This window comes from Paramisgurnus dabryanus, chromosome 17 (genome assembly GCF_030506205.2).
Source record: "Paramisgurnus dabryanus chromosome 17, PD_genome_1.1, whole genome shotgun sequence".
Lineage (NCBI taxonomy): Eukaryota > Metazoa > Chordata > Actinopteri > Cypriniformes > Cobitidae > Paramisgurnus > Paramisgurnus dabryanus.
In genome coordinates this window covers 31,535,854-31,563,353 of record NC_133353.1, presented here as the reverse complement: position 1 = coordinate 31,563,353, position 27,500 = coordinate 31,535,854, and the positions used below count along the sequence as shown (strand labels likewise).

General features: G+C 38.3%; 1 protein-coding gene across 2 annotated transcripts in view; it reads left to right on the top strand.

Annotated features, from left to right (window-relative positions):
* Positions 1-27,399, top strand: part of heatr5a (HEAT repeat containing 5a) — a 37,496-nt gene extending 10,097 nt beyond the window's left edge. Inside the window, exons 12-37 of one of the 2 annotated variants that reach the window (XM_065288283.2) lie at positions 55-207; positions 361-460; positions 987-1,096; positions 1,238-1,401; positions 1,920-2,083; positions 3,948-4,053; positions 4,588-4,778; positions 4,863-5,022; positions 5,106-5,295; positions 5,383-5,552; positions 6,092-6,118; positions 9,421-9,565; positions 10,892-11,071; positions 12,756-12,992; positions 13,374-13,552; positions 15,603-15,671; positions 15,913-16,092; positions 16,568-16,787; positions 16,888-17,127; positions 18,469-18,596; positions 18,746-18,893; positions 19,002-19,274; positions 19,542-19,766; positions 19,857-20,008; positions 25,853-26,063; positions 26,177-27,399. In XM_065288283.2, coding sequence (XP_065144355.2) covers positions 55-207; positions 361-460; positions 987-1,096; positions 1,238-1,401; positions 1,920-2,083; positions 3,948-4,053; positions 4,588-4,778; positions 4,863-5,022; positions 5,106-5,295; positions 5,383-5,552; positions 6,092-6,118; positions 9,421-9,565; positions 10,892-11,071; positions 12,756-12,992; positions 13,374-13,552; positions 15,603-15,671; positions 15,913-16,092; positions 16,568-16,787; positions 16,888-17,127; positions 18,469-18,596; positions 18,746-18,893; positions 19,002-19,274; positions 19,542-19,766; positions 19,857-20,008; positions 25,853-26,063; positions 26,177-26,475 — 4,421 coding nt within the window. In that variant the 3' untranslated portion in view covers positions 26,476-27,399. The remainder of the gene's footprint in view (positions 1-54; positions 208-360; positions 461-986; positions 1,097-1,237; positions 1,402-1,919; positions 2,084-3,947; positions 4,054-4,587; positions 4,779-4,862; positions 5,023-5,105; positions 5,296-5,382; positions 5,553-6,091; positions 6,119-9,420; positions 9,566-10,891; positions 11,072-12,755; positions 12,993-13,373; positions 13,553-15,602; positions 15,672-15,912; positions 16,093-16,567; positions 16,788-16,887; positions 17,128-18,468; positions 18,597-18,745; positions 18,894-19,001; positions 19,275-19,541; positions 19,767-19,856; positions 20,009-25,852; positions 26,064-26,176) is intronic. The other variant, XM_065288284.2, reaches the window with a different exon arrangement.
* The last annotated feature ends 101 nt before the right edge of the window (positions 27,400-27,500 follow it).

Genomic DNA, 27,500 nt, shown 5'->3' with positions numbered 1-27,500 from the left:
TAATTATTTATAACAGCAATTTTATATAGGAATTTTCTCATCTCTTCCTTCAAGGACCGACTGTAGTGAAGCATCACCTACCTCGGATGCTGTTGCTATGGAAATGTGCCTTCCCACTTTCAGTGAGGGATGTAGAGAGCGAGCTGCGGCGTGGAGATTCCTTTACCTGGCAGGTGACCCTGGAGGGCCGAGCAGGAGCACTGTGTGGTGAGAGAGTCTTTTTAGGTCTCATGAGACTCATAGGCTTTGAAAATTAGTTAATTACTGGTACATTAGCCCATATGATGAGTCACTTGACATAGCAATAAACGTTGTTGTGCTGTTTACCTCTCTAAATATTATGTGTCTTCTACCCTGTAGCAATGAAGAGTTTAGTGGTGCATTGCAAAGATCTTCTTACCGATGATGTCATCAGTCATCTACTTCCACTTATTTCCTGTGCAGTGGCTCTGCTTACTCAGTGAGTGTTTTTTTTTTTGCAAATGTATCATGCGTAAAAATCACATTTCGTAATTTTATTAATTAACCATTACTTTTGGTCGCCCTTTACATCTGTGTGTAGGTTTGCAAATATTTAACCAATAAAAATATTAAAAAGAACTTGTGGCTAAACTTTTTAACTCATCTCTGCTTGTTTGTAATGCAAGGGTAAATAAAGAACATGAGATTTTGCCAAAAAACTGAGCATCTGCATAGCTACAATAAAGTTTATAACCTGTAAGTTGATAAAATAAAATAAATGGATGCTCTTGCCTTTCGATGTTCAAACACTTTGCACTCCATTTGATTTTGGTCTAATGTTAATTATATAATGACACGTGCATGTGTCTGACCATATAAAAACAAGCCACAGTATTAACTTTAACAGCAATAATATCAATAAGTTGATAGTTATAAAACCTTTATGACTTTAGTCATAAGTAACTTCATACATAAGACACATACATAAGTTGATACGTGCCTTTCTGCTCTTTTTTTGTTTTTAGGCTCCCATCTCTTGTCAAATCTTATGGCAACCAAATCAAAAATGCTGTCATTGTCTTTAGATTGAGAATCTATGAGATTCTCACATTGTTGCAACCTAAAACATATGAAGGTAAGTTAAAGATGTATTATATCTGGATTTCTGGAATACTTAAAGGCCAAAAAAGCTGCCTGGATTCTTAACAGACACGAAGGGTCTTTGATTCCATGCATTTATTTATTTGTTTATTTCGGTTTGGTTGTGTTTGTACAGAAAGTTTTGGCACAGTGTTAAAACAGCTGCTGAATGATCTGACCGGACCGGAAATCACACCATGTGCTGAGTTGAACCTGCTGCATTCACTGTGCTGCAGCCAAGACCTGGCATTATTGGGCCCGGGACTGCAAGATATGGACCAGCACTACATAGAGGAGCAGGTTGGTACCACAGCCAGTTTATCTTTATAACACCCTACCAGCGCCTTTCTCGCTGTGTGTCCCCTGTCACTTTCAATGAGACCTTAAGGAGGCATTTCTAATTCTGGTTGTCTTAAACAAATGAGTACCGTCCACTGCAGTAACTGACGAGTTAAGTTGGTCATCATTTGCATAAAGTTAAACTTTTCTTAACTTTGTTGGGTCGATCCCGCCGCCATTTATTATCATAATATTTAGAGATGCACTTAAAATGGCATTATTATTTTATGACCAAATAATCAAAAAGGCCAAAAATATTTCACCCTGCCTCTCCCCTGCTCAGCATTATTATTATGCCTCTAGTCTCAGCCTCAGACGTGAGAGAGGCGTGATAATAATACTGTATAAACTCCAATCTTTTTATTTTTTAGAAAACACATTTACAGGCATGCTTGTAGGAAATTGTCTTGTTAACCACACAATTGTTGATGTCCTTTGATGTCCTTCATATTTATCTCATGTATTTTTTATGTATAAAGCTCTGTGGAGGTGGGTCAGGGGGTGGAACGTTAGAATATGACCCTTTCACCATCTTTGGGAAGGCTCAAGTCATACCTGCCCCTCTTCCTCCAATCTCCGCTCTGACCGGTGCAGCTGTCCGGCTGTTTGGGGTGATTTTTCCCTACTTGGGCGTTCAGCAAAGGTACTGTGTAAATATACATCATATACATCCAAGATCTGTTTTGTTGGTTAAAACAGGGCTTTCTGAGTAGGGCTGGGCAATACATCACATGGGATTGTCATGCGCATCTCGTCAGTGAAGCCGGTTCCTTGATTAGTAGTAGTATGACAATCCCATGCGATATATCGTCCAGCCCTATTTCTGAGTAACATAGCTTTATTAGCATAGTGCTGATGTAAGTTTGTGACTTAAAGGGACACTCCACTTCTGTTTTGAAAATAGGGTCATTTTCCAGCTCCCCTTGAGTTAAACAAATAATTTTTACCGTTTTGAAATCCATTCAGCCGATTTCCGGGTCTGACGGTACCACTTTTAGCATAGCTTAGCATAGTCCATTGAATCTCATTAGCATCGCGCTCAAAAATAACAAGTGTTTTGATATTTTTCCTATTTAAAACTTGACTCTTTTGTAGTTACATCGTTTACTAAGACCGATTGAAAATTAAAAGTTCTAGGCAGATATTGCTAGGAACTATACTCTCATTCCGGCGTAATAATCAAGGAATTTGCTGCCGTACCATGGCTGCAGCAAGTGCAATGATATTACGCAGCGCCCGAAAATAGTCACCTTGGTAACTTTCAATAGCAGGGGACTATTTTCGGGCACTGCATAACTATAAGAGAGTGAAGTTTTAAATATGAAAAATATTATAAATTTTTTAGCGCAATGCTAATGGTCTAATCAGATTCAATGGATTATGCTAAGCTATTCTAAAAGTGGTACCACCAGACCCGAAGATCGGCTGAATGGATTCCAAAACGGTAAAAATAAAATGTTTAACTCTAGTGGAGCTGGAAAATGAGCCTATTTTTAAAAAAAGTGGTGTGTCCCTTTAAATTTGAATTGGGTCACCGGTTCGAGCCCCGGCTAGGGCAGGTGGCCTTTCTGTGTGGAGTTTCTGCATGTTCTCCCTGTGTCAGCGTGGGTTTACTCCGGGTACTCCGGTTTCCTCCCGCAGACCAAAAACATGCAAGTTAGGCAAATTGGTGATATCAAATTTTCCCTCCCCTAACCTGTGTATGGATCAACTTGTCTGAATAAAACTTGTCTATGACTATGGATTAACTGGTTCTCGCCATGAATATATCCATAGATGCTATATAAAGGAAGAAGAAGAAGAATTTGAATTGGAAGGATACACTGAGATTAAAAAGTCTTATTTATTCAATAAATTCAAATGAGACCTTGATGCAATACACTTTGATTTGCATATGCAAATTAGCAGGTAACACTGATGAATAGTTAAACAGTACATTTAGGCTATATACTTAATTGCTTGGCTGCTGTGTTACAGTGCCTTGATCCTAATGATCAAATTTCATGCTTTATACATCACGTACCATATATATTTTGTTTTTGCTAGAAATTTGTATCCTCTTTTACTGATGTTTACAAACATTACAGATTAAAATGATTTGCATTGTTAAAAGGAAGTAGACTGCTACTTGTAATTCCAGCAGGAACTGGCCTTAATGAGGACCAGAGGCTTTTTGAACCACTTTCTTACGCAGCTTATCCAAATTTGCATTCATTTGCATAATTGGGGCAGTTCAGGTCTTGTCTCATACATTATTAAACTTAACAGTGGAGAGGAAACTATTCTGATCATATGGGGCCACCTGTCCTTTTGCAATGCATCTTTTATTCTGTGATTCACCACTAGCAGGTTTTCGTATCGTTTTAAGTTTTTTTCCAAATGATCATAACAGACAACTTAAAAGTATGCATTTCTTGTGATAGATTTATAAACTCCAGTTCATTTTAAAGGCTGTGTTATATGAACAATTATATATGTTGTTGAAATTTTTGTTTTTCCTATCTTAGGGCACAGACTCTGGATCAGTTCTGTGAGTTTGTGAGACAGCTTAAGGGAGTGAGACAGCAAACAGTTCAGATCAATGTAGCTGCTGCTTTCTGCTGCACTTTAAAGGTATGGAGATGTTTCAACGCTTTGTCATGATGTGTTAAAGGGATAATTACCCAAAAATGGAAATTGTGTCATCATTCCCTCCCCTTTTTGTTGATTTAAATAATTTCTTTATTCTGTTGAACATAAAAGAAGATATTTTGATAAATTATGGGTACAGTACTTACCACTATTTATCAAAATATATTTTTCTGGTGGAGGGAATGATGACACAATTTTCATTTTTTTGTTGAACTATCTCTTTAAAGGCGGGGTGCATAATCTCTGAAAGCCAATGTTGACATTTGAAATCACCTAAACAAACACGCCCCCACCCCAATAGAATCTGGACCTTCTTTTGATAGACCCGCCCCACATATATGCAACCCAGGCAACAATGTTGGTTAGTAGACACGCCATTTACTGCTGATTGGCTACAAGTGTGTTTTGGTAGTCAGCCCGACTCCCTTTTCCAAAAAATCATGCACCCTGCCTTTAAGTCTATTGCGTCACACTGTATTAAGCTATACGTCTGTTACTCTCTCTTATCCTGCATAGTGTTTAGCCTCAAGTCGGATGGAATTGGGACCAGAGGAGGTACAAAGACCCGCGCTGTCTCTCCTGGTGGGGGCGCTAGAGGGCTCAAACCCTCAGTTGCGCTGCATGGCTGCAGAGGGATTAGCCAGACTGGTGCAGGTCCTTAATGACCCCAACTTCACTGTTTCCCTCACGTTAATGAGTTTTGACAAGTGAGTCACTGTCACAAAAACAGGTGCGTTATAATTTAAGGCAGAATATGAATTTAACTTGAGATGGATGTAAATGTATTTCAGGCTTAAGACGGCAAGGGATGCAATCACACGCACTGGTCACGCATTGGGACTCTGCGCTGTCTATCGTTACCTGGGTGGTATTAATTCCTCCCAGTACCTCAGTGCCTGTGTTGGGGTCCTTTTCACGCTGTCTCAGGACAGCACCTCACCTGAGGTCCAGGTACAAATGCCTTATGCATTTTATCACTATATGCATGTATAAAGTTGATGAAACTGAAAGTTCGTAAACAACTTGCATTCCAGATGTGGGCTGTCCACGCTTTGTCCATGGTGGTGGATCTAGCGGGACCTCTGTACCACACTCATTTGGACGCCAGCTTTACCCTTGTGCTGCGATTGCTCCTCTCGACCCCACACACGCATGTGGAGGTGCAGCAAAGCCTGGGACGCTGCCTTAATGCACTCATCACCTCCATGGGTCCTGATCTGCAAAGTATGCATACATTTAGATAAGCATTGACACCTTATGTGCATTGTGACTATGCAAGCGAGAACTTCTATATTATGTTATTGTCCCCAGGTGATGGTGCAGGAGTGTGTGCGGTGAGGACCTCATGCTTGGTGTGCTGTGCTGTGATGCAGGATAGTCCAGACTGTCTGGTTCAAGCCCAAGCCATCTCCTGCCTCCAACAGCTGCACATGTTTGCTCCATGCTTCGTCAACCTTGCCAACGTGGTGCCCAGCCTATGTGTACGTGATTGCATGCAGCCCAGCATGCCTACAATCATACATTACTATGCTTTTTATATTTCTAAATGAAACATGACACTGCAATGTCAACACTTTCCAATTGTGTATAACAGAATATGCAATGTGAAGTGATGGAGGATGGGTTATGCACTGGGCATTATTAGTTAATATTAATTTTCTCGCCCCCGTATGACCTTGGTTAAATCAGCAAAGACGTTTAGAGGGAGGAAAATATTTGTAGAACAAGATTTTTGTCTTTAGTACTGATGGATCACACACAATATCATCATGGACATTTATTACCACCCCACCAACTGTAAATAGGATTAATTTAAATCTCATGGCATCTTTATTTGATGTGTTTTAACATCAGGGATGACCTTTCAAGACATTTTACTCCGAGCCATTCCTGCTTAATGTCTTACTGTAGCAGTTTCCATTCTTCACATTCATTTATTTTATGGTATAGAGTTAGTGATAAATGAATGTCATTGAAGTAGAGGCGAGTAGTGACCGTGCTTGTCTTCTTTCTCATACAGGAGATCTTATTGGATTATTCGGTATTGGTAGGTTTTCTTCTCCTCTCTTCTGTCAGGCGACTGTGAACCTTTTCTTTTCATGTTCCTCTTTCTCTCCTCTGTTTTTTCCCAGTGTGAAACTAACACATACAGGAGATGTGGATTTGAGACTGAGCAGACAGTGTTCACTATCTCGAACTACAGGGTTAATGATAAGGATTAGATTTGCTTGGCTTGGTCTTTTCTGTAAAATCTTTTAACAATGACCACACACACACAGAGTACACATGACATTCACCTCCACGGCTGTTGCCTCATACTAATTCAAGCTATTAGATTCATTAAATTTGTCTTCTCTCTCGCTTGCTCACTTTCTTTCTCTCCCTCGCACAGCCACACGTGCCCAATAAGATGATATTAAGCTGCATTTCATTTACCCTTCAAATTGCGCCAATCGGAAACAAAGCAATTTTGCATAAACTCCCATATATTGCAAAAAGCTTTTACGGTTGGGTTATGGAATATATGTGACCCTGGACCACAAAACCAGTCGTAAGTCATATTGGTATTTGTAGAAAAAGAAAAAAAACATTGCATGGATCAAAATTATAGATTTTTCTTTAATGCCAAAAATCTTTATTATATTTTGTAAAGATCATGTTTCATGAAGAAAATATATCAAAACTTTATTTTGGTGGATGCATCAAAATCGCGCAAGAAACTTGCCTACAAATTTCGCTTTGCTACCTGTTTCTTGGGGATTTCCCATTCATTTTGGTTTATATAAAAGCTTACAACTTCCATTTATTAGAGAAAAAAATATAGATAGGATGAAACTTTTTCCCCCCTTTTTGTGTGTTTGTTTATTGTTTGTTTGAAAGCAGAGGATCTGTTCTTTCATTTGATATGTTTGTATGTTTATATATTTTTAGAAGAAAATGGGTGATGTCAAAGTACCGCGAGAACGATTAGAGAAATCATACAAAGTCTAATTTCGTCTGGCTCTCGCAATACTTTAACATCATCCGGCTATTGCTTCTTGCAGCGCCGCGTGAAGTCGAACAAGCCTAATATTTTTTTCCCAATTAAAGGTCACCTGACTTAAGTAAAAGTGACATGATCCTTCTTTAAATACGGTGCAGTATATGTTCAGAATTGATAAGCACATGACATCAAAATACAGCAAGAGCGATTCGGGAGTCGACTCTGTATGTTCTCAAGGTATTTTGATGTCATCAGTAAGTCGGTCTGCGCGGCACCGTATCAAGTCGAACACACCTGACGTCATGACTTTTGGAATGACTTCTCACGAGAAAACAAAATCATGCTTTAGTCGCATAACTTCGGTTAATTAAAAAGCCGTCATTTCCCAATCGTCTTTTGACAACATTTTAAAGCTAAAATTTTGCGCAAATAGATGGTAATTGAAAACACATGCTTTGCTTAAAGGAATAGTCCATTTTCTTTAACAGAAATCCAGATAATTTACTCACCACCATGTCATCCAAAAAATTGATGTCTTTCTTTGTTCAGTCGAGAAGAAATTATGTTTTTTTTTTTTTAAACATTGCAGGATTTTTCTCATTTTAATGGACTTTAATAGAGCCCAACACTTAATACTTAACTCAACACTTAACAGTTTTTTTCAACGGAGTTTCAAAGGACTATAAACAATCCCAAACGAGGCATAAGGGTCTTATCTCGCGAAACGATTGTCATTTTTGACAAGAAAAATACAAAATATGCACTTTTAAACCACAACTTCTCGTCTAGGTCCGGTCGTGATGCGCCCGCATGACCCCACGCAATACGTCATGACGTCAAGAGGTCACAGAGGACGAACGCGAAACTATGCCTCAGTGTTTACAAGTGTTGAGAAAGAGGACCGTTCCTACGTTGTTGTATGTGGAATGATATTAATTAATGTCTTTGTATCAGTTTATTGTTTAAAATCGTCAAATGTGCATTTCATATATGTAACACGTGACCTCTCTACGTCACTATGCATTTACGTTTGGTCACGCTGGCGTATCACAGGATCGGACCTAGATGAGAAGTTGTGGTTTAAAAGTGTATATTTTTTATTTTTCTTGTCAAAAATGACAATCGTTTTGCTAGATTAAGACCCTTATGCCTTGTTTGGGATCGTTTAAAGTCCTTTGAAACTCCGTTGAAAAAAACTGTTAAGTGTTGAGTTAAGTATTAAATGTTGGGCTCTATTAAAGTCCATTAAAATGAGAAAAACCCTGGCATGTTTTCCTCAAAAAACATAATTTCTTCTCGACTGAACAAAGAAAGATATCAACATTTTGAATGACATGGTGGTGAGTAAATTATCTGGATTTTTCTTTTAATAAAATGGACTATTCCTTAAACATGCTCTATTTCTAGATGCTTTGATTTATTGTCCTATTTTTTTCTTTTAATAACTCACTTGCCACATCATTTAAAGCTCAAAACAAGCCTTGACAATAGCCCTGCGCTAATATTCTCTTCTCCTACTGGCCTCCTATACCTGAGAAAAGGTTTTGTGTGGGATCATTTTGACACAATGGAACTAACTTTATTTATCACTTTATGTGTCACTGTCTGCTGAAAAGTCTTTAGCTATGCAGAATTTTGTTTCAAGTCTTGTTTCCTTTGCTTAATATAGTTACTTTAACACCCCTTTCTACTCAGGAGTTTCAGGAGTCTGGTGTTAATATGACTTTTGAGTCACAGAATGGGATTGACTTTGGTTACTTGATAATACAGACTGTAATTTAATTTTATATCTGCAGTTATATTGTTTACATGACAATTTGTAGCCTATACCTGCCTGTGAAAACCCAGCTAAAGTCATTTTTTGTGATTTACTGTTTTCTACATAAACTCATCCTAGATAATGTAAAGATAACCTTGGCATTTTTAATGTTGACTAAATAAGGTCATGTCAAAGATTGAAATCCATGAGTGAAATCCAACTTTGATGCTCCAAATCTCATCATTAGATTATGAGACTTCAGCCTGGATTTCACAGACAGGGTCACATTTGATTGTCACACCTGTTTTGTATCCTATATGTCCCATTTGTGCTTTCGTCTGAACTCTCTCATGCAAAGTGTGATGAAGCTGATAATCACATTTGATGGAGAGTATTTCTATTTTCACCCACTTGGTCTCAGAGCACCTACTGTACATGTGAACGCAACCAATTCACTCCATACTAATAAGACTAACAGCCCAAAATCAATTCTAATCAAGAGTATTAAAGTGTCTCCAGATGCAAACACTCAACGGTTCACTTTTTATTAGTATGACCGCACCAGAGCTCATATATTTTTCCACTGATCTCATTTGTGCATGTGCAGATAAACCTGTGCAGCTCATACCTGTCCCTGCGGCGAGCGGTCGTGGCCTGCCTGAGACAGCTGGCTCAGAAGGAGGCGGTGGAGGTATCCGAGCATGCCGTAGCGCTGGTTAAAGAGCTGCCTCGCAGAGACAACACACAACTGGGTGAGTCATCATCGCAAACTACACAGTGTGGTATTTCACAGGGTTCCCACGGGTCCTTGAAATCCTTATGCAAGAAGTTTTCTGGGGGAATAAATCCATATTATTCCCTGTGTAGTGTAGGATAATATCATAAAAATTCGAGACTTTTTAAGCACACATGCTAAACTGTTCGCTTTAAATGCTTATATCTTCTGTATGCGAATGTTGATTCATAACAAAATTCTTTTTTGCATAGTTGTGTTTGACACATAAAAACGTCTCGGGTTACGTATGTAACTGTTGTTCCCTAAGAAGGGAACGAGATGCTGCGTCTCCCTTGCCATACTTCCTGCGTCCCTGTAACGCCATCTTTGGCAATACTTCAGATAGCGATATACTTACTGGCTCCCGTGTCACAGTGTCTTTGTCGTTAAGCCTCACCATTGGTTGAATTTGATATACACATTCAGACGCACTTACCCCTGGAGGCGTCCCCAAAGTGTCACCGCAGTGATGTAGCGCAAGTTCCCTCGAAAGGGAACTGTAACAATGTATCTTTAAAGGTAACACGATGTAACATTGCTCTCACTTGAAATGTGTCCCCACATTTAGTCCTTGAATTTGAGGGTATTGGACCTGGAAAGTCCTGTAAAGGTCCTTGAATTTGAAGTTAAATAATGTGTGGGAACCCTGTCATTAATATCAGTTCATTATGCGACCCTGTCTGTGAAATCCATGCTAAAGTTTCACAGTCTAATAAATGACATTTGGACCATTAAAGTTTGGAGCATTGATTTCATCTTAATTTCAATCTTTCTGTCAATATTAAAGCTATTAAGGTTATATTTTCACAGCATGCTCTTTAAATTGTGTAGGATGATTTTATGTAAATCACAAAAATGACTTTTTCACAGGCAGGCAAACATATATTTGCCCTAGTTAGTGTTTATACATCACACCCAAAACATTTGATTATCACTGCATGTGCATTATATTAAAATAAATGTTGTTTGGTTTTATGTTTTGTAAACAAATGCCGCACAAGCACACTTTTTGCATTTAAAGTTTCAAAAACTAGAGGAAAAAGTGTAGTAAAACTTACTTGGCAATGCAATTTGATTTCATATTCAAATATGAAATATTAGATTAGAAAATGTGATTATATTCCAATAATCTTTGTCTCATATATTTAATGCATTAAATATCATGCATGTCAATTTAGCATTCAAATACTTTTGGAGCCACTCTAACTAAATCAAAAAATCAAAAAAATCAATCATTTTGCCTTTTTTATATTATTTCAGAATATAGCATGGTCATCAATCTTTGTATGCTAAATTTTTGCAGATGTCACTATTAAGGAGGTGGGCCTGGAGGGAGCTCTGTTTAGTCTGCTGGACAGGGAATCCGACCCGCACCTGTGCCGAGACATTCAGGAGACGCTTGTCCACATGATGAGCTCCGCTTCCGAGTGCAACCTGGCACACTGGTTAAAACTCTGCAAGGATGTGCTGTCTGCCTCGGCAGGTGAGCTTAGATCCCAATTCCAACAGCAGTGTACCAGGGAAACAATGATAATCTTAATGTTTCATTTCAGAGGTCTTAATCTTTCATATCTTAAGTAAAACATGGCCTATTTCCACCAAGCGTAGTGTAGTAATAAAGTGCCACTGGGATGGTGTATTTTTTGTAAGCAAAACCCGGAAGCAAGTTACATTTCGGCACTTCCGGTTCTGTCATCCCGAAGTACATGGGTTTTTTGAATGGGTTTTGTTTAATCTTCTTAAATAAGATCTTGGGTTAACATAAGCCCAAGATATTTTCACGTTTTATTGTACTATATAAAACACACCAGTAATACCCCGTGACTTTTCTTAAAGCTTTAAAATGTGAAGATCGCTTGTAGCCTAAGGTTAGCTTTTTATTTCTAGCTTATTTTTATTAAATGCATTTTTAGTAGTTTACTAAATTTATAAAAGTTGTTTTTATCTTTTGAAGACTATCTTGTTGGACAAAACGTGTAAGTGTCATAAATATTTGTTAAAGGATTAGTCAATTTTCTTAAAAAAATCCAGATAATTTACTCACCACCATGTCATCCAAAATGCTGATCCATTTCTTTGTTCAGTCGAAAAGAAATTATGTTTTTTGAGGAAGTATTTTAGCATTTTTTCTAATTTTAATGGACTTTAATGGACCCCAACACTTAACAGTTTTAATGCAGTTTAAAATTGCAGTTTCAAAGGACTCTAAATGATCTCAAACGAGGCATAAGGGTCTTATCTTCTAGCGAAGCGATTTTTGGCAATAGAAATAAAAAATATGCACTTTTTAAACCACAACTTCTCTTCTTCCTCCGGCTGTGTGACAGCCAGCACGACCTCACATAATTGCGTAATGACGTCGAAAGGTCATGTGTTACATATATGAAACGCACATTTGCGGACCATTTTAAACAATAAACTGACACAAAGACATTAATTAGTATCATTCGACATACAACAACATCGGAACGGTCCTCTTTCTCCACACTTGTAAACACTGGGGTGTAATTTCACATACGTCATCCGTGACCTCTTGATGTGATGACGTATTACGTGAGGTCACACTGGCTCGTCACACAGCCGGAGGAAGGAGAGAAGTTGGGGTTTAAAAGTGCATATTTTTTATTTTTCTTGCCAAAAATGACAATCGTTTCGCTAGATAAGACCCTTATGCCTCATTTGGGATCATTTAGAGTCCTTTGAAACTGCTATTTTAAACTGCATTAAAACTGTCAAGTGTTGGGGTCCATTAAAGTCCATTAAAATGAGAAAAATCCTGGAATGTTTTCCTCAAAAAACATAATTTCTTCTCGACTGAACAAAGAAAGACATCAACATTTTGGATGAGATGGTGGTGAGTAAATTATCTTTTTTTTTTTTTTTAAGAAAATGGACTAATCCTTTAAAGACCAAGCTTATTTTTGTGAAAAAAACATTGATCATGGTGAAATTTTTATTGATTTCAAAGTATCCCATAAAAATACCTGTTACATTAATTATATGTCCAACCTAAACTTGCAAAGATAAGAGTTTTAAAACATTAGGCCTTTCATTGTGGCACACTTTCTTTGTACAATTTCTTGAGAAATTATCGTTTTATTTAGGTCGCTTTGAAAGATTTTGATCATAGTTTGTTATGTTTTTGTGGTGGTTTTATGACACTTAAGACTCTGCTGCAGCCGCCTCGGTTGAGACTCATCAGGAGGAGGATGGAGATCGATTTGATGACTCCTCTGTATTTCACGCTAAGCCTGAATCCAGCGGCCCCTTCAACAACCTCCGCTGGTCTACTCGTGTGTTTTCTATGGAGTGCGTGTGCCGTATAATTGCACAGTGTGAGCACGGAGACCCAGCTCACTTCAATATGGCACTGGCTCAAAAACAACGTTTACATGAGTCCGCAGGTTAGACACATTATTCTTGTCAAACACACTTTTGCTTTAAACATTTTCTTTTCGGCATTAAAATAACTTCTGTTTATATGCCGCAACACACTGACTGACTGTATCGACGTGTATATATCTGTTGACGTAGTGCCATCTTCTGTTTTAAAAAGTATTCTGTAATCATTTAATCTTATGTTTCAAACTCATTTCTTTTTCTATCCTTCATGGAACACAAAGCTCAGCATGTGGATCTTAGTGATATTATCTTTCCTTGTTTGTTCACACACTGAAAGTAAATTGGGACTGAGGCTGTCAGTCAATAACGTTCTGCCGATTTCCAAGCAGTGTTTTTCCATTGATTTAAATTTTTAGGTGAACCACACCTTCTTTGTCTTGCAGATTTCCTTGTTCTCCACCTGGCTGATCTCATACGCATGGCTTTCATGGCAGCCACAGACCACAGCGATCAGCTCCGACTGGCCGGTTTGCAAACACTGTTGGTCATTATCCGTAAATTCTCCAATGTGCCTGAGCCTGAATTCCCTGGACATGTCATTTTGGAACAATACCAAGCTAATGTAAGCTTTTTTTATTTTCTTCTTAAAATCACATTTGTACACTTTCAGTTTAATCCAGAGAGCTGTGATGAAAGGATCTTTTTTGATCTTTAAAAATGTTTATACAAAATTTTATCGAATTGAAAGCAAGATATGTTTGTGCCGGTAATTTTAAGGTGACATGTCAAGGTGACATGACACGATCTCATTTTAATCTTGAATACCTATAGAGTAATATTGCATCCTTCTTATCTCCGAAGAGTCTTTAGTTTTAATTGCATTTATCAAAGACAAAGGCAGCTGTACGGCTTCTTGCCGAATGCATCCAAGCTCTTGGAAACGTGTCGTGGGAGGAGCAAATCAAGTGCATGCAACACACACAATACATCATCGCATTATCCCTGGATACCTTAGGATTCACTATACATTTGTGTTGTTTACATTATATGCACACACGCCAATTGCCAACAAAGCACGGACAATTGATGCAGTTTTACCTACCGCCTGCGGTTCTGACTCACTATCTGGATCTTATATTACTGGGACACTCCATATTTCATTTTTAAATGATTTGCAAAACCAGCGTCAAACTCGATCTTGTTTATAAAACATTAATCACCAAAATGCAGGGAACAAACACATTCTCCATCTACCCTTAAAGCTGGGTTCTTTGGTAAGCTGAAAAAGGTTATATTTCTCTCACAACCAGAAACAGATCTTTTAATGAAACTGTTGATATTGTGTCTAAAAAAACCCACTAAACTACAAATAAGCAACTCATGTGCAACGCTGGCAAAGATTTCTTAACTTGAACAAAGCACGTTGATGGCCGCTCTTGCGCCCATCCAATGCCCATGCAAGGAATTCCGCCCTTCATGACATCATACAGGACCATACTCAAATCAATGTGTTTGGCACTCCGTCTTGCATCCAAATACTTTTTTATGCTTTGTTTATGTTTAGCATAAGAATCCAACTCTTTAACAGTGTAAATACGTCAAAGTGCATGAAATAACTGTGTATTTAATATAATAATGGTGAACTTTAATTTGCATATTTTTCGTAGTATTTCCTACATGTAAATTTAATTGGTCGGAGCCGATGGAGTTGTGGACAGTGCTCCAACATGTTGTGCAGATGCACTTTCGGTGTCCCGAGTTCGATTTCTGTCTTGTGATCCTTTCCAAATCCTGTACCTCTCTTTCCACCCTGTACTTTCCTTTCCTCTACTTACACTGTCTGTCAAATAAAGGCAAAATGGCTTAAAAATATATATGTCAATTAAATTTGATATTTGAATGATCATCCCCTAAATGCACAGGTAGAGCTATAACTTAGTTGTTTAAAAACTGCTTGCTATACTGGAAGATGCCTGAAAGTTTGAAAGTCTTCATTTGTGTTATATATGCTGTTAGATACCCATCAGAAAGTACCTGAGCCTGCTCATCATTCTCCTGTTACTGTGTATGTGTGCCCGCATGTGGTGACACGTATCAATTTCACTAAATTAGGTTATCTGTGGGTTCACTGGGGGGCCCTAAGTTTCAAAGAGTGACATGAAACATTCAGTGTCATGTGCTAGAATGTATTACATAAACGTTTCTGAAAGTGTGATGCGGAAGAGGCGGCAAGCGCGAGTGATTTACATGTTAAGTCAATGCAAAGACTAATTGTGCGCTGCAAAATGCGCAAGTTCAAAAATCTGAACTTTGTCGCATATTCGCTCCGCGTTAACCAATCAGGAGCTTGCTCAGGTAGTGACGTGATTACAGGAAGCGAGCAGAGTCACAGAAGCCCCTCCCATGATGTGAATTTCCGCGTGAATGTCTCAAATGACCAGAATTTCACACACGAATGAAGCGAGTAAACTCAAAATGTTCAAGTGACCATCTTCGCCCGAATAGCGCGTTTTTTCCGCCTCTAACTCGTCTGGTATGAACACACAGTTAGGCTTGCTTTGTTGTGGGATGTAAATGCTGTACAGTGTATAAAAATTATTGGACAAATGCAAATTGCCGAGATAATGTTTTAATACATTTGTGATGATGTTGTTATTTTCTTAAACATTTAGGTTGGAGCTGCGCTTAGACCTGCGTTTCATGTGGATGCCCCTCCAGATGTCACTGCCAAAGCCTGCCAGGTGCCAAGATTAAACAACTTAAAAATACTGATTTTTAAATACTTCATCTGTTTGGACTTGCACACTTGTTGATTCAAGTCTTTCATCATTGTTGTACCAAATACATTTATTTTCGAAGCACCGCCATGTCCCAAAACAATCCCTTGCACTGTCTTCAACCTCTGTCATGCCTGTTTTTGAATCATTTGAATTCATGTGTTTGTGTGACCTACTTTTTTGAAATGTCTCTGTTGTCATTCAGGTTTGCAGTGCATGGATCGCCAGCGGGGTCATCAGTGACCTACGTGACCTGAGAAGGGTGCATCAGCTTCTGGCCTCTTCTCTCACCAAGGTTCAAGCTGGCAAAGACGTTCCCAGTCAACTTTACAATGAAAGCACCTTCACCATGGAGACACTGGCTGTGCTTAAAGCCTGGGCAGAGGTACAGAATACCACCAATAAACTATTAAAGTCAGCATGAACAGAAGCTGTAATTGTGTTTTTGTCTCTACTGTGACTTATGTCAGAGTGAAAGGGCTTCTGGAGTGAGATAAAAATGTAGGGTTTGACTCGATTTCATCCTTTGGGAATTGATTGGATTTTTGGAAGTTTGGCAATGAGACTGTCAATATCAGTCACACCCTCATGCTGAGACGTACTACATGCTAAGAAGATATGTTGTTTCAAGTGAACAAATAAAGTTTTTTATTGTTTTGATGTAATGATTTAAGATTTTGAGGGGGCATTCATTTATAATAAACCATTATCCATAAAAAAGTCATAATGACTTTAAACATTTGCTACTTGCCCACTATTTGCTTTGAAAAATGTCTTCCTGATGATGCAAAATCGTATATACATTTGCATGTATTTTGATTAGTAAAACATGAATGAAATTTTGCCCTCCCTTCTCATAGGTGTACATTACAGCTGTTCAGAGCTCCAGGATGAAGGAGAGCCCAGGGAGCTGTCCGCAGGAAAGTGAGGAGGTCGGGACTGCAGGTCCAACAGGAGCTGGTCTGCTTAAACTGGTCCAGGCAGATCTGGCAACCTTAAGCCGCCTATGGCTGGCTGCCTTGCAGGACCTCGCCCTGCTCACTCTGCCTCCACAATACTCCAGTCAACTCCCTTCGACGGGTCAGTCATCATAATCATATTACCAGACCATGACTGTAAAATCATTTCTCTGTTATTCGTTCTATTTGAAGATATGCTAACATGCATGATTGTTTGTCAGGTGGAGCATTTTATACAGCGGAGACGGTCGAACAGGCCCGTCCACATTACTGTAGCGCTTGGGCTACCATTCTCCATGCTACTGCTTTATGGCTCAACAGCACCGGATTCATCATGTTGGATGAAGGGCCCGCAAACTTCTCTCGACCGGTCACCCCCACCTCCATGGGCCAGTCCACATCACTGAGCAGTGTCAAATCTCCAGAGGATGTCAACACAGATCGTCTCTACCTTATTCTGGGTGTGGATCTGTTAAAATGTTCTGTATATAGGACGTTAAGGGGATGTATTTCAATGTGCACTGGAAATCCATTGCTAGATTTGCTTTTGTAACCTTTACCTTTTGCAGCGTACCACCACATATTTGCAATCTGAAGACAAGCAGTAATATCAGAAACTGATATATTTCAAATGTTTATTTCTTTTAATTTTGATAACTATAACTGACAACTAAGGAAAATCCCAAATTCAGTATCTCATAAAAATAGAATATTGTGAAAAGGTTCAATATTGACACCTGGTGCCACACTGTAAACAGCTAATTAACTCAAAACACACACAAAGCCCTTTAAATGGTCTTTCAGTGTAGTTCTGTAGGCTACACAATCATGTGGAAGACTGCTGACTTGACCAAAAGACGACCATTGATACCTTGCACAAGGAGGGCAAGACACAAAAGATCATTGCAAAAGACGCTGGCTGTTCACAGAGCTCTGATTCTAAGCACATTAAAAGGAAGGCGAAGGGCAGGAAAAGATGTGGTAGAAAAAAGGGTACAAGCAATAGGGATAACCGCACCCTGGAGATGATTATGAAACAAAACCCATTAAAAAATGTGGGGGAGATTCACAAAGAGTGGACTGCAGCTGGAGCCAGTGCTTCAAGAACCACTACACACAGACGTATGCGAGACATGGGTTTCAGCTGTCGCATTCCTTGCGTCAAGCCACTCTTGAACAAAAGACAGCGTCAAAAGCCACTCGCTTCTGGAATGCTGCTGAGTGGTCCAAAGTTATGTTCTCTGATGAAAGTAAATTTTGCATTTCCTTTGGAAATCAGGGTCACAGAGTCTGGAGGAAGAGAGGAGAGGCACACAATCCACGTTACTTGAGGTCCAGTGTAAAGTTTCCATAGTCAGTGATGGTTTGGGGTGACATGTTATCTGCTAGTGTTTGTCCACTGTGTTTTCTGAGGTCCAAGGTCAACGCAGCCGTATACCAGGAAGTTTTAGAGCACTTCATGCTTCCTGCTGCTGACCAACTTTATGGAGATGCAGATTTCATTTCTCAATAGGACTTGGGCTGCAATAGCATGTCATTCTCCTTTTCAAGTGGAAACATTCATTTTTTTCTTGCTCTGTAATAACTTACGGGGGGGTCAGTAATACAATTATGATTTAAAGTGTTACAGCCACTGAATTCTGCTCTGATAGACTGGTTATGAGGTATAATTTTGAGGATCATAAAATGCACAAAACGTTTAACGATCCCATTTAGACCACCATTTAGCACCTGAAACCTATATTAGGAGGCATCTTTGTTTTTAGTGCAATGATGTTTAATGTTCCACGTCTTTCCTTTAGGAATCAGTGTGGAGTTTTTATGTTCGCCTCGCTCCGGAGACCAAATGGAAAACATCATCTCGTGTCTTCAGGCACTACAAGCCTTATTAGAAGTGCCTTGGCCCCGTTCAAAAGTGGGCAATGATCAGGTACATTACAGTTTAGTATTCATTATTCAGACTTAATGGCTAGGATGACCTTAAATATAGTAACCAAGTACTTTCTTGTGTTATTTTTTATTAGTTGTCTTTTTAGTGTGGTTAATCTCTGATTCAGTCCTTCTTTGTTCCCTCTGTAGGCTTTAAGTGTTGAGCTGCTCAGCGTACTGCACAGGCTTATTGTCACTCGGGAATCTCCCAGCATTCAGCTGGCTGTGTTGGAACTGGTGCGCCAAATCGTTTGCGCCGCCCAAGAACACGTCAAAGAGAGACGTCACAGTGCAGAGGGTGAGTCTTGGCCAACAAATAAGTCCAGTTAAATCCCTGAATGGTGTTTAGATTATTTTGACTCCTGTCTGTCCGAATTCAATGTTCTTATGTTCTGTATTGTGTCAGTGGATGACGGTGCTGCAGAGAAGGAAACCCTTCCCGAGTTCGGAGAGGGACGGGACACTGGTGGTTTGGTACCAGGGAAGTCTCTTGTGTTTGGAGCTCTGGAGCTGTGTTTGTGCACGCTGGTCCGGAAACTTCCACAGCTCAGTCCCAAGCTGACGGGCAGCCCCACGGGGCGAGGAGGACTGACCTGTTCCCTCAGCAACACCGACTGTATACTAGTCACATCTGCTCTGGCTATCCTCTCAGAACTGCCATTCATTTGTTCACCAGAGGGTAAGAGATACAGAAAAGTGGCTTTGTGTTTTATGCAAAAACTTTCCACTGTTTTAAAGTCTACTTTTCAGGCAGTCTATTCAATAAGGGATTCTCATTTGTGAAGGTTTACACAAAATAATGGTGTTAATAAGACACCCAAGTGGATCGTGGAGGGGTGCACGGGTTGGTAGTAGCGTTTGGCAATCCTGTTTGAAACCTATTCATTCTGCTAACTCCAAAAGCCTTTGTGATCCAAAACATGAAACATATTGTACCCCTCTGCAGGCAGTGTGTCAGTGCTGCCCACAGTGCTTTATCTGCTGCTTGGAGTATTGAGAGAGGTGATAAAGGTTTCTGTTGGAGCTGAGAGCGGACAGCTGGTGCCGGGCGTCCTGCAGGCCTTACGCACTGTTCTCACCTCTCCCATGAGCAAAGCCGAGAAGAGTCGTGGGGCTTGGACTGATCTGCTATGCAGTGCGCTCCATACACTCTTGGAGTTTTGGAATGAAGGTAATCATCGCAGTTATACACAAAAAAATTTCTCATTCGCAAATGCGTCAAATAATTAAGGGACATTCTTTATGTACTTTTCTTGCACAGATAAAAATGAGCCTGGAGTGGATGAGGTTACCATGTTGACAGCCCTCACCATCTTCCTGCTGTACACCGGTGCAGAGGTTGCAGCCGTGGAGCCACTGCAGACTCGCTGCATCCAGACTTTTAGAGCCAGTGTTGAGTCTAAGGACCCTGTGGTAAGTGAAAGAGGAACATTTAAAATATATTTAAGGTGACCTTCACACTGGCAGTTTACTTTGAAACGGGGGCACTGTACTTGCATAAAAAATTGGTAATGTGTATGCTGACCCAAGAGCGCACCAGGGTACCAAAACCGACACTCTATCCTGTACGAGGTGCCCCGAGTTTGTTTACTTTGGGACTGTGGCTCAATTCACATGAATATGAAAACAGCTCCCATTTGGGAGTGCACTTGTACAGGTAGTAAAGTAACCTGCATGTGCAACATCATTATTTTCCACAATGAACTTACCATGAGTGGCAGTACTAAGATTAACTGCATGATGTGAACAGGATGAACTAAAGATTCAAAATTAATGTTTGCTAGCAGGAGAAAGCCCCCTTGCCCTGGTATACCGATGAACTGCGCATTGTGATGCACATACGTGCGGGTGTCACTACTTCTGCTGTGCATAACCACACCAAAATAGTGGAAATCAAAAATTATGCGAGGTGCATTTTGTTTTCCATCCTTTCGTGTGTGCATGTTGGTAGTGTTATTGGTTTGCATCACAGCAGACGTACCACCTAAATGTATTACATCCATTTCTGTACACTGCAAAAAATGATTTTCAAGAAAAAAAAATCTTTCTATTTTTGTCTTGCTTTCAGTAAAAATATCAAAAAATTCTTAAATTAAGATGCTTTATCTTTATGAGCAAAACCACCTAAGAAAAGAAGTCTCGTTTTTAGACCAAAAATATCAAATTTGTGCATAAAACAAGCAAAACAATCTGCCAATTTGGTAGGCAAATTTTCTTGATTTTTTCCTTGAATTTAGTGTTTAAGAAAAATGTTCAAAATTTTTTGCTTACCACATTGGTAATTTTTTTTGCTTGTTTTATGCACAAATTAACTTAAATTTGATATTTTTGGTCTAAAAACTAGACTTATTTTCTTGGGTCATTTTGCTCATCAAGAAAAAGCATCTTGTTTTGATATTTTTACTGAAAACAAGACAAAAATACTAAGAATTTGTTTTTTTTGAAAATAATTTTGTATTTTTTTTGCATTGTACCTTATTTAAATTTAGTAAATTAAGTGATTTAAAATGGTAAATACCTCAATATGTGACACTTGACTTGACCACAAAACCAGTCATAAGTGTAAATTTTTTTGAAAGTTAAGGGAATGGGTAATAAGCTTTCCTATTGATGTATGGTTTGTAAGGATAGGACAATATTTGGCCAAGATACAACTATTTGAAAATCTGGAATCTGAGGATGCAAAAAATGCCTTTTAAAGTTATCCAAATTGAGTCCTTAGCACCTGCATCCAAATAAAGTTTTTATACATTTACAAAATATCATCATGAAACATGATCTTATCCTAATGAGTTTTGGCATAAACAAATCTATCATTTTGACACATACAATGTATTGTTGGCTATTGCTACAGATATACCCGTGCGACTTGAGACTGGTTTTCTGGTCTGGGGGGGGGGGGGGTATTACAGAAAAATATTAACTTTTAAAATCTTATCTTAACTCTTTGGTAACCATGGTAATTTCAGTTAGGACCTCATTTAAGACAAAAGCTATTACAAAATAACGTTCCTAAATGCATTATCTTATCTTAACTGCAGATAGGAAGTGGTATTACAGAAGCATCTTAACTTTAAAAAAAAATCCTAAAACGGTCTTAACTTGAGGGTAAACCCACAGCTGTCCTAAATTAAAACTTAAATAAAAGCTAGCGGAATGCTGGTGAATGACATCACATTGTTTAACCAAGTGCAGGATGATTAACAGCAATGTTTGTTTTTGGATTACTCTTTGGATATTTTTTACCTTCACTACATCACTCCCATTATTCACATAATCACAATGTTTCTCACTAGTGGAGCGATCTTCCAATCTCTGTCATCCCTCATTATTAAAAAAACAAGTTATTTTATCCGTGAACACTTGAAAGGATCATACAGTACACACTTGACTCAGCATCTATTTCTTCTCATGTCTCTATCAAATGTTGAAATGTACAGTAGTATACTAGCACTTAGGAAGAAGTTTTCTCATTTTTAATTCACATTTGCTTAAAGTTTAAATTTAAAGGATAAGTCAGTTTTCTTGAAACAAATCCAGATAATTTACTCACCACCATGTCATCCAAAATGTTGATGTCTTTCTTTGTTCAGTCGAGAAGAAATTATGTTTTTTGAGGAAAACATTCCAGGATTTTTCTCATTTTAATGGACTTTAATGGACCCCAACACTTAACAGTTTTAATGCAGTTTAAAATTGCAGTTTCAAAGGACTCTTAATGATCTCAAACGAGGCATAAGGGTCTTATCTAGCGAAACGATTGTCATTTTTTGGCAAGAAAATAATAAATAGGCACTTTTAAAACACAACTTCTCGCCTATCTCCGGTCCTGTGATGTGCCAGCGCGACCTCACGCAATACGTCACGGATGATGTAGGCTATGCGAAACTACGCCACAGTGTTTACAAGTGAAGAGAAAAGTGGACCGTTCCGACGTTGTTGTATGTGGAATGATACTAATTAATGTCTTTGTGTCAGTTTATTGTTTAAAATGGTCCACAAATGTGCGTTTCATATAAGTAACACGTGACCTTTCCACATCATTACGCAATTACGTGAGGTCGCACTGGCGCTTCACAGGACCGGAGATAGACGAGAAGTTGTGGTTTAAAAGTGCATATTTTTTATTTTTCTTGTCAAAAATGACAATCATTTTGCTAGATAAGACCCTGGTGCCTCATTTGGGATCGTTTATAGTCCTCTGAAACTCCGTTGAAAAAACTGTTAAGTGTTGTGTTAAGTGTTAAGTGTTGGGATCCATTAAAGTCCATTAAAATGAATTTGATATTTTTGGTCTAAAAACTAGACTTATTTTCTTGGGTCATTTTGCTCATCAAGAAAAAGCATCTTGTTTTGATATTTTTACTGAAAACAAGACAAAAATACTAAGAATTTGTTTTTTTTGAAAATAATTTTGTATTTTTTTTGCATTGTACCTTATTTAAATTTAGTAAATTAAGTGATTTAAAATGGTAAATACCTCAATATGTGACACTTGACTTGACCACAAAACCAGTCATAAGTGTAAATTTTTTTGAAAGTTAAGGGAATGGGTAATAAGCTTTCCTATTGATGTATGGTTTGTAAGGATAGGACAATATTTGGCCAAGATACAACTATTTGAAAATCTGGAATCTGAGGATGCAAAAAATGCCTTTTAAAGTTATCCAAATTGAGTCCTTAGCACCTGCATCCAAATAAAGTTTTTATACATTTACAAAATATCATCATGAAACATGATCTTATCCTAATGAGTTTTGGCATAAACAAATCTATCATTTTGACACATACAATGTATTGTTGGCTATTGCTACAGATATACCCGTGCGACTTGAGACTGGTTTTCTGGTCTGGGGGGGGGGGGGGGTATTACAGAAAAATATTAACTTTTAAAATCTTATCTTAACTCTTTGGTAACCATGGTAATTTCAGTTAGGACCTCATTTAAGACAAAAGCTATTACAAAATAACGTTCCTAAATGCATTATCTTATCTTAACTGCAGATAGGAAGTGGTATTACAGAAGCATCTTAACTTTAAAAAAAAATCCTAAAACGGTCTTAACTTGAGGGTAAACCCACAGCTGTCCTAAATTAAAACTTAAATAAAAGCTAGCGGAATGCTGGTGAATGACATCACATTGTTTAACCAAGTGCAGGATGATTAACAGCAATGTTTGTTTTTGGATTACTCTTTGGATATTTTTTACCTTCACTACATCACTCCCATTATTCACATAATCACAATGTTTCTCACTAGTGGAGCGATCTTCCAATCTCTGTCATCCCTCATTATTAAAAAAACAAGTTATTTTATCCGTGAACACTTGAAAGGATCATACAGTACACACTTGACTCAGCATCTATTTCTTCTCATGTCTCTATCAAATGTTGAAATGTACAGTAGTATACTAGCACTTAGGAAGAAGTTTTCTCATTTTTAATTCACATTTGCTTAAAGTTTAAATTTAAAGGATAAGTCAGTTTTCTTGAAACAAATCCAGATAATTTACTCACCACCATGTCATCCAAAATGTTGATGTCTTTCTTTGTTCAGTCGAGAAGAAATTATGTTTTTTGAGGAAAACATTCCAGGATTTTTCTCATTTTAATGGACTTTAATGGACCCCAACACTTAACAGTTTTAATGCAGTTTAAAATTGCAGTTTCAAAGGACTCTTAATGATCTCAAACGAGGCATAAGGGTCTTATCTAGCGAAACGATTGTCATTTTTTGGCAAGAAAATAATAAATAGGCACTTTTAAAACACAACTTCTCGCCTATCTCCGGTCCTGTGATGTGCCAGCGCGACCTCACGCAATACGTCACGGATGATGTAGGCTATGCGAAACTACGCCACAGTGTTTACAAGTGAAGAGAAAAGTGGACCGTTCCGACGTTGTTGTATGTGGAATGATACTAATTAATGTCTTTGTGTCAGTTTATTGTTTAAAATGGTCCACAAATGTGCGTTTCATATAAGTAACACGTGACCTTTCCACATCATTACGCAATTACGTGAGGTCGCACTGGCGCTTCACAGGACCGGAGATAGACGAGAAGTTGTGGTTTAAAAGTGCATATTTTTTATTTTTCTTGTCAAAAATGACAATCATTTTGCTAGATAAGACCCTGGTGCCTCATTTGGGATCGTTTATAGTCCTCTGAAACTCCGTTGAAAAAACTGTTAAGTGTTGTGTTAAGTGTTAAGTGTTGGGATCCATTAAAGTCCATTAAAATGAAAAAAATCCTGAAATGTTTTCCTCAAAAAACATAATTTCTTCTCGATTGAACAAAGAAAGACATCAACATTTTGGATGACATGGTGGTGAGTAAATTATCTGGATTTAAAAAAATAAAATCAACTAATCCTTTAACTCTTTCACCGCCAGCGTTTTTTAAAAAAGTTGCCAGCCAGCGCCAGCGTTTTTCATGATTTTCACAAAAGTTTAATGCCTTCCAGAAAATGTTCTTCTTTAAATAAATAAACATACAATATACCAAATGAAAGAACAGACCCTCTGCTTTCAAACAAAAAAAAACGTTTCATCCTACCTTTAGTGGTTCTTTTGCAATCAGCTTTTGAATATGGGTAGGTTTTTGCAAAAACACCATATTTTGAGCAAAAAGCAAAAATAATTCCATTTTTGTGACTGACTTTTCATAGAGATCCCATCCAGAGCGATCTTTAAAACAGACACGGACATGCAGCAGCTTGCCATAGGGCAATACTTCCGGTTTTAAAAAGTTGGGGAAGGGCGCCACCTGGTGGATAATAGCGGTAGTGCGGAAAGACGGAAAATCTCTTCATTGGCGGGGAAGCGTTTTCTCTTAATTGACGAGATATCTCGTCAATGGCGGAAAAGAGTTAATGGTAACTCAGAGATAATATGTAGCACATTTATGCTTAAACACTAATAAAAAAAAACACAGACTATGATTACAATGAATTTAATAAAATTTATATTTTTAATTATTTTGTTTACTGTATAGATACAGCTCACATATTGTTGGTTGCTTGGTAACAGATCTAATGTTGATAGCCGAATGTGATTAAACTATTTAAGATTTCCTAACTAGAGATTAGATAAGATGAGAAACCTAAACCAACTTAAAATTTGCTTCTGTAGTATGAATTTGCAAAAAATCCTAATTTAACACATCATATCTTAAGTTAAGACCAAAGTTTTTGTAATACGCCCCCAGGGTCACATATTTTTAACAACTTTTCTATCTTATATATGATTTCTTCATCAGGTGCTGAGCCGGAGTTATCAGTTGCTAGCATCTTTATTTCAAGGCCCAGCAAACATTTCCAGGCCGTTTATTCTGGCTCTGGGTGGCCATCTGGTGTCACAGCTGGAGGAAGTTGAAAAGAGTCGTCCTCAAAGCCCAGCAGAACTACAGGCAGTGCAAGATGAAATCCGAGCCCTGGAAGCACTCGTGTTTGCCGCCGATGAAACTCACCGTAAGTCACGGCACTGTTAACCAATCAAAACAATGACATCTATTGTTACTGTAAGCCCAAGATGAAAAATTCAAAGGGGATACGGCATTACCATGTTTTTTTAATCCGAGCAGGTCCTCAACTGGTGGCTGTGCTGCTGCCCCTCCTCATCTCTCTGCTGCTAGATGAGAACGCTTTGGCCTCAGCCCCCGCATCATCTCGCGCACTGCACGAGTCTGCTTTGAAAGACCTCATGCGCATCGGCCCCCAACACTCGGATGTCTTCAAAGCGCTGATGGCCTCCTCCCCGCACATGAAAGCGAGGCTGGAAGCGGCAGTCAAGGGGAACCAGGAGAGCATCAACACTAAGACGCCAGCCCCTCGAGTCATCAAAAACACGCCTAGCATTCAACTAAAGATCAATTTCCTCTGAATTCAGCATTTTTACACGTGCAATGCATGATTTGAACTTTAGTGACGTCAATAACGTCGTGGTTTTATAGTTTAATCAGTTAATAATTTCTGTCTTTTATTAAATGTAGTGTTGCCTTTAAACTGTATTAACCTCTGTGAGGACGATCGGGAAAAATGCATTTTAATTCTGTGACATTGGGAGAACAGCTGAACCATGGGAAAGCATTTTTTTATGGTTTTCATATGCGTCAGTATTTTTAAGGGATAGCCTGTTATTAATAGCATGCATTTTTGTGAGATGACATTTTGCAAATGCAAACAAATCATTTCTTGCTGATATGCTGGAGCTTGCAACTAAACTTTATTCAAGATCAATGAATCACTGGGTTCTTATAAACTGGCGTATGATGACCTAACAGTTTTTTAGCTTAATTTTAATTTTCAGTATTTCGAAGACGTGTAGTTATGCTTATTGTATGTATTTATGGTCATGTAAATGCATTTCTAAAAGGTACTTGCATCTCTTATTATACTACATGAAGTCACTGCAGTACAGTATGCATTCAAGAGTGTCTAAATGTACTGCTGTCATGCATGGAAAATAAGACCTCATTTAAGTTGCACTACTGGTGATCGAAGTGAAATTGATGTTCCCTTTAGTTACAAAACAAATATTCAACAAGCATTACAATATTTACAGCACTATTTTTACCAGCACTACCAACTAATTAACAATGCAAATGGTAGACTTACAAATATTAGTCCAATGTTTTTAAAACATACATATTGGTGCTGCCTTCTGATGGATTCAGTGATAAATTTTTACAAGCTTTTGTAACTGTACCACATATTTTGTATTTTGTAACTTGTACAGATTTAAATTTAGGACATAATGTTTATTTTCTGATTCTACTTAATTAATAAAATCTAGTTTTGCGTCAAATGTTTGTTGTTTTAAAACATCAACGGTGAGCATAGCATGGCCCGAACTTTGTATATATCTTTTTTTTAATCTTTATTAGGATAACTGGAAATTTGTGTAAT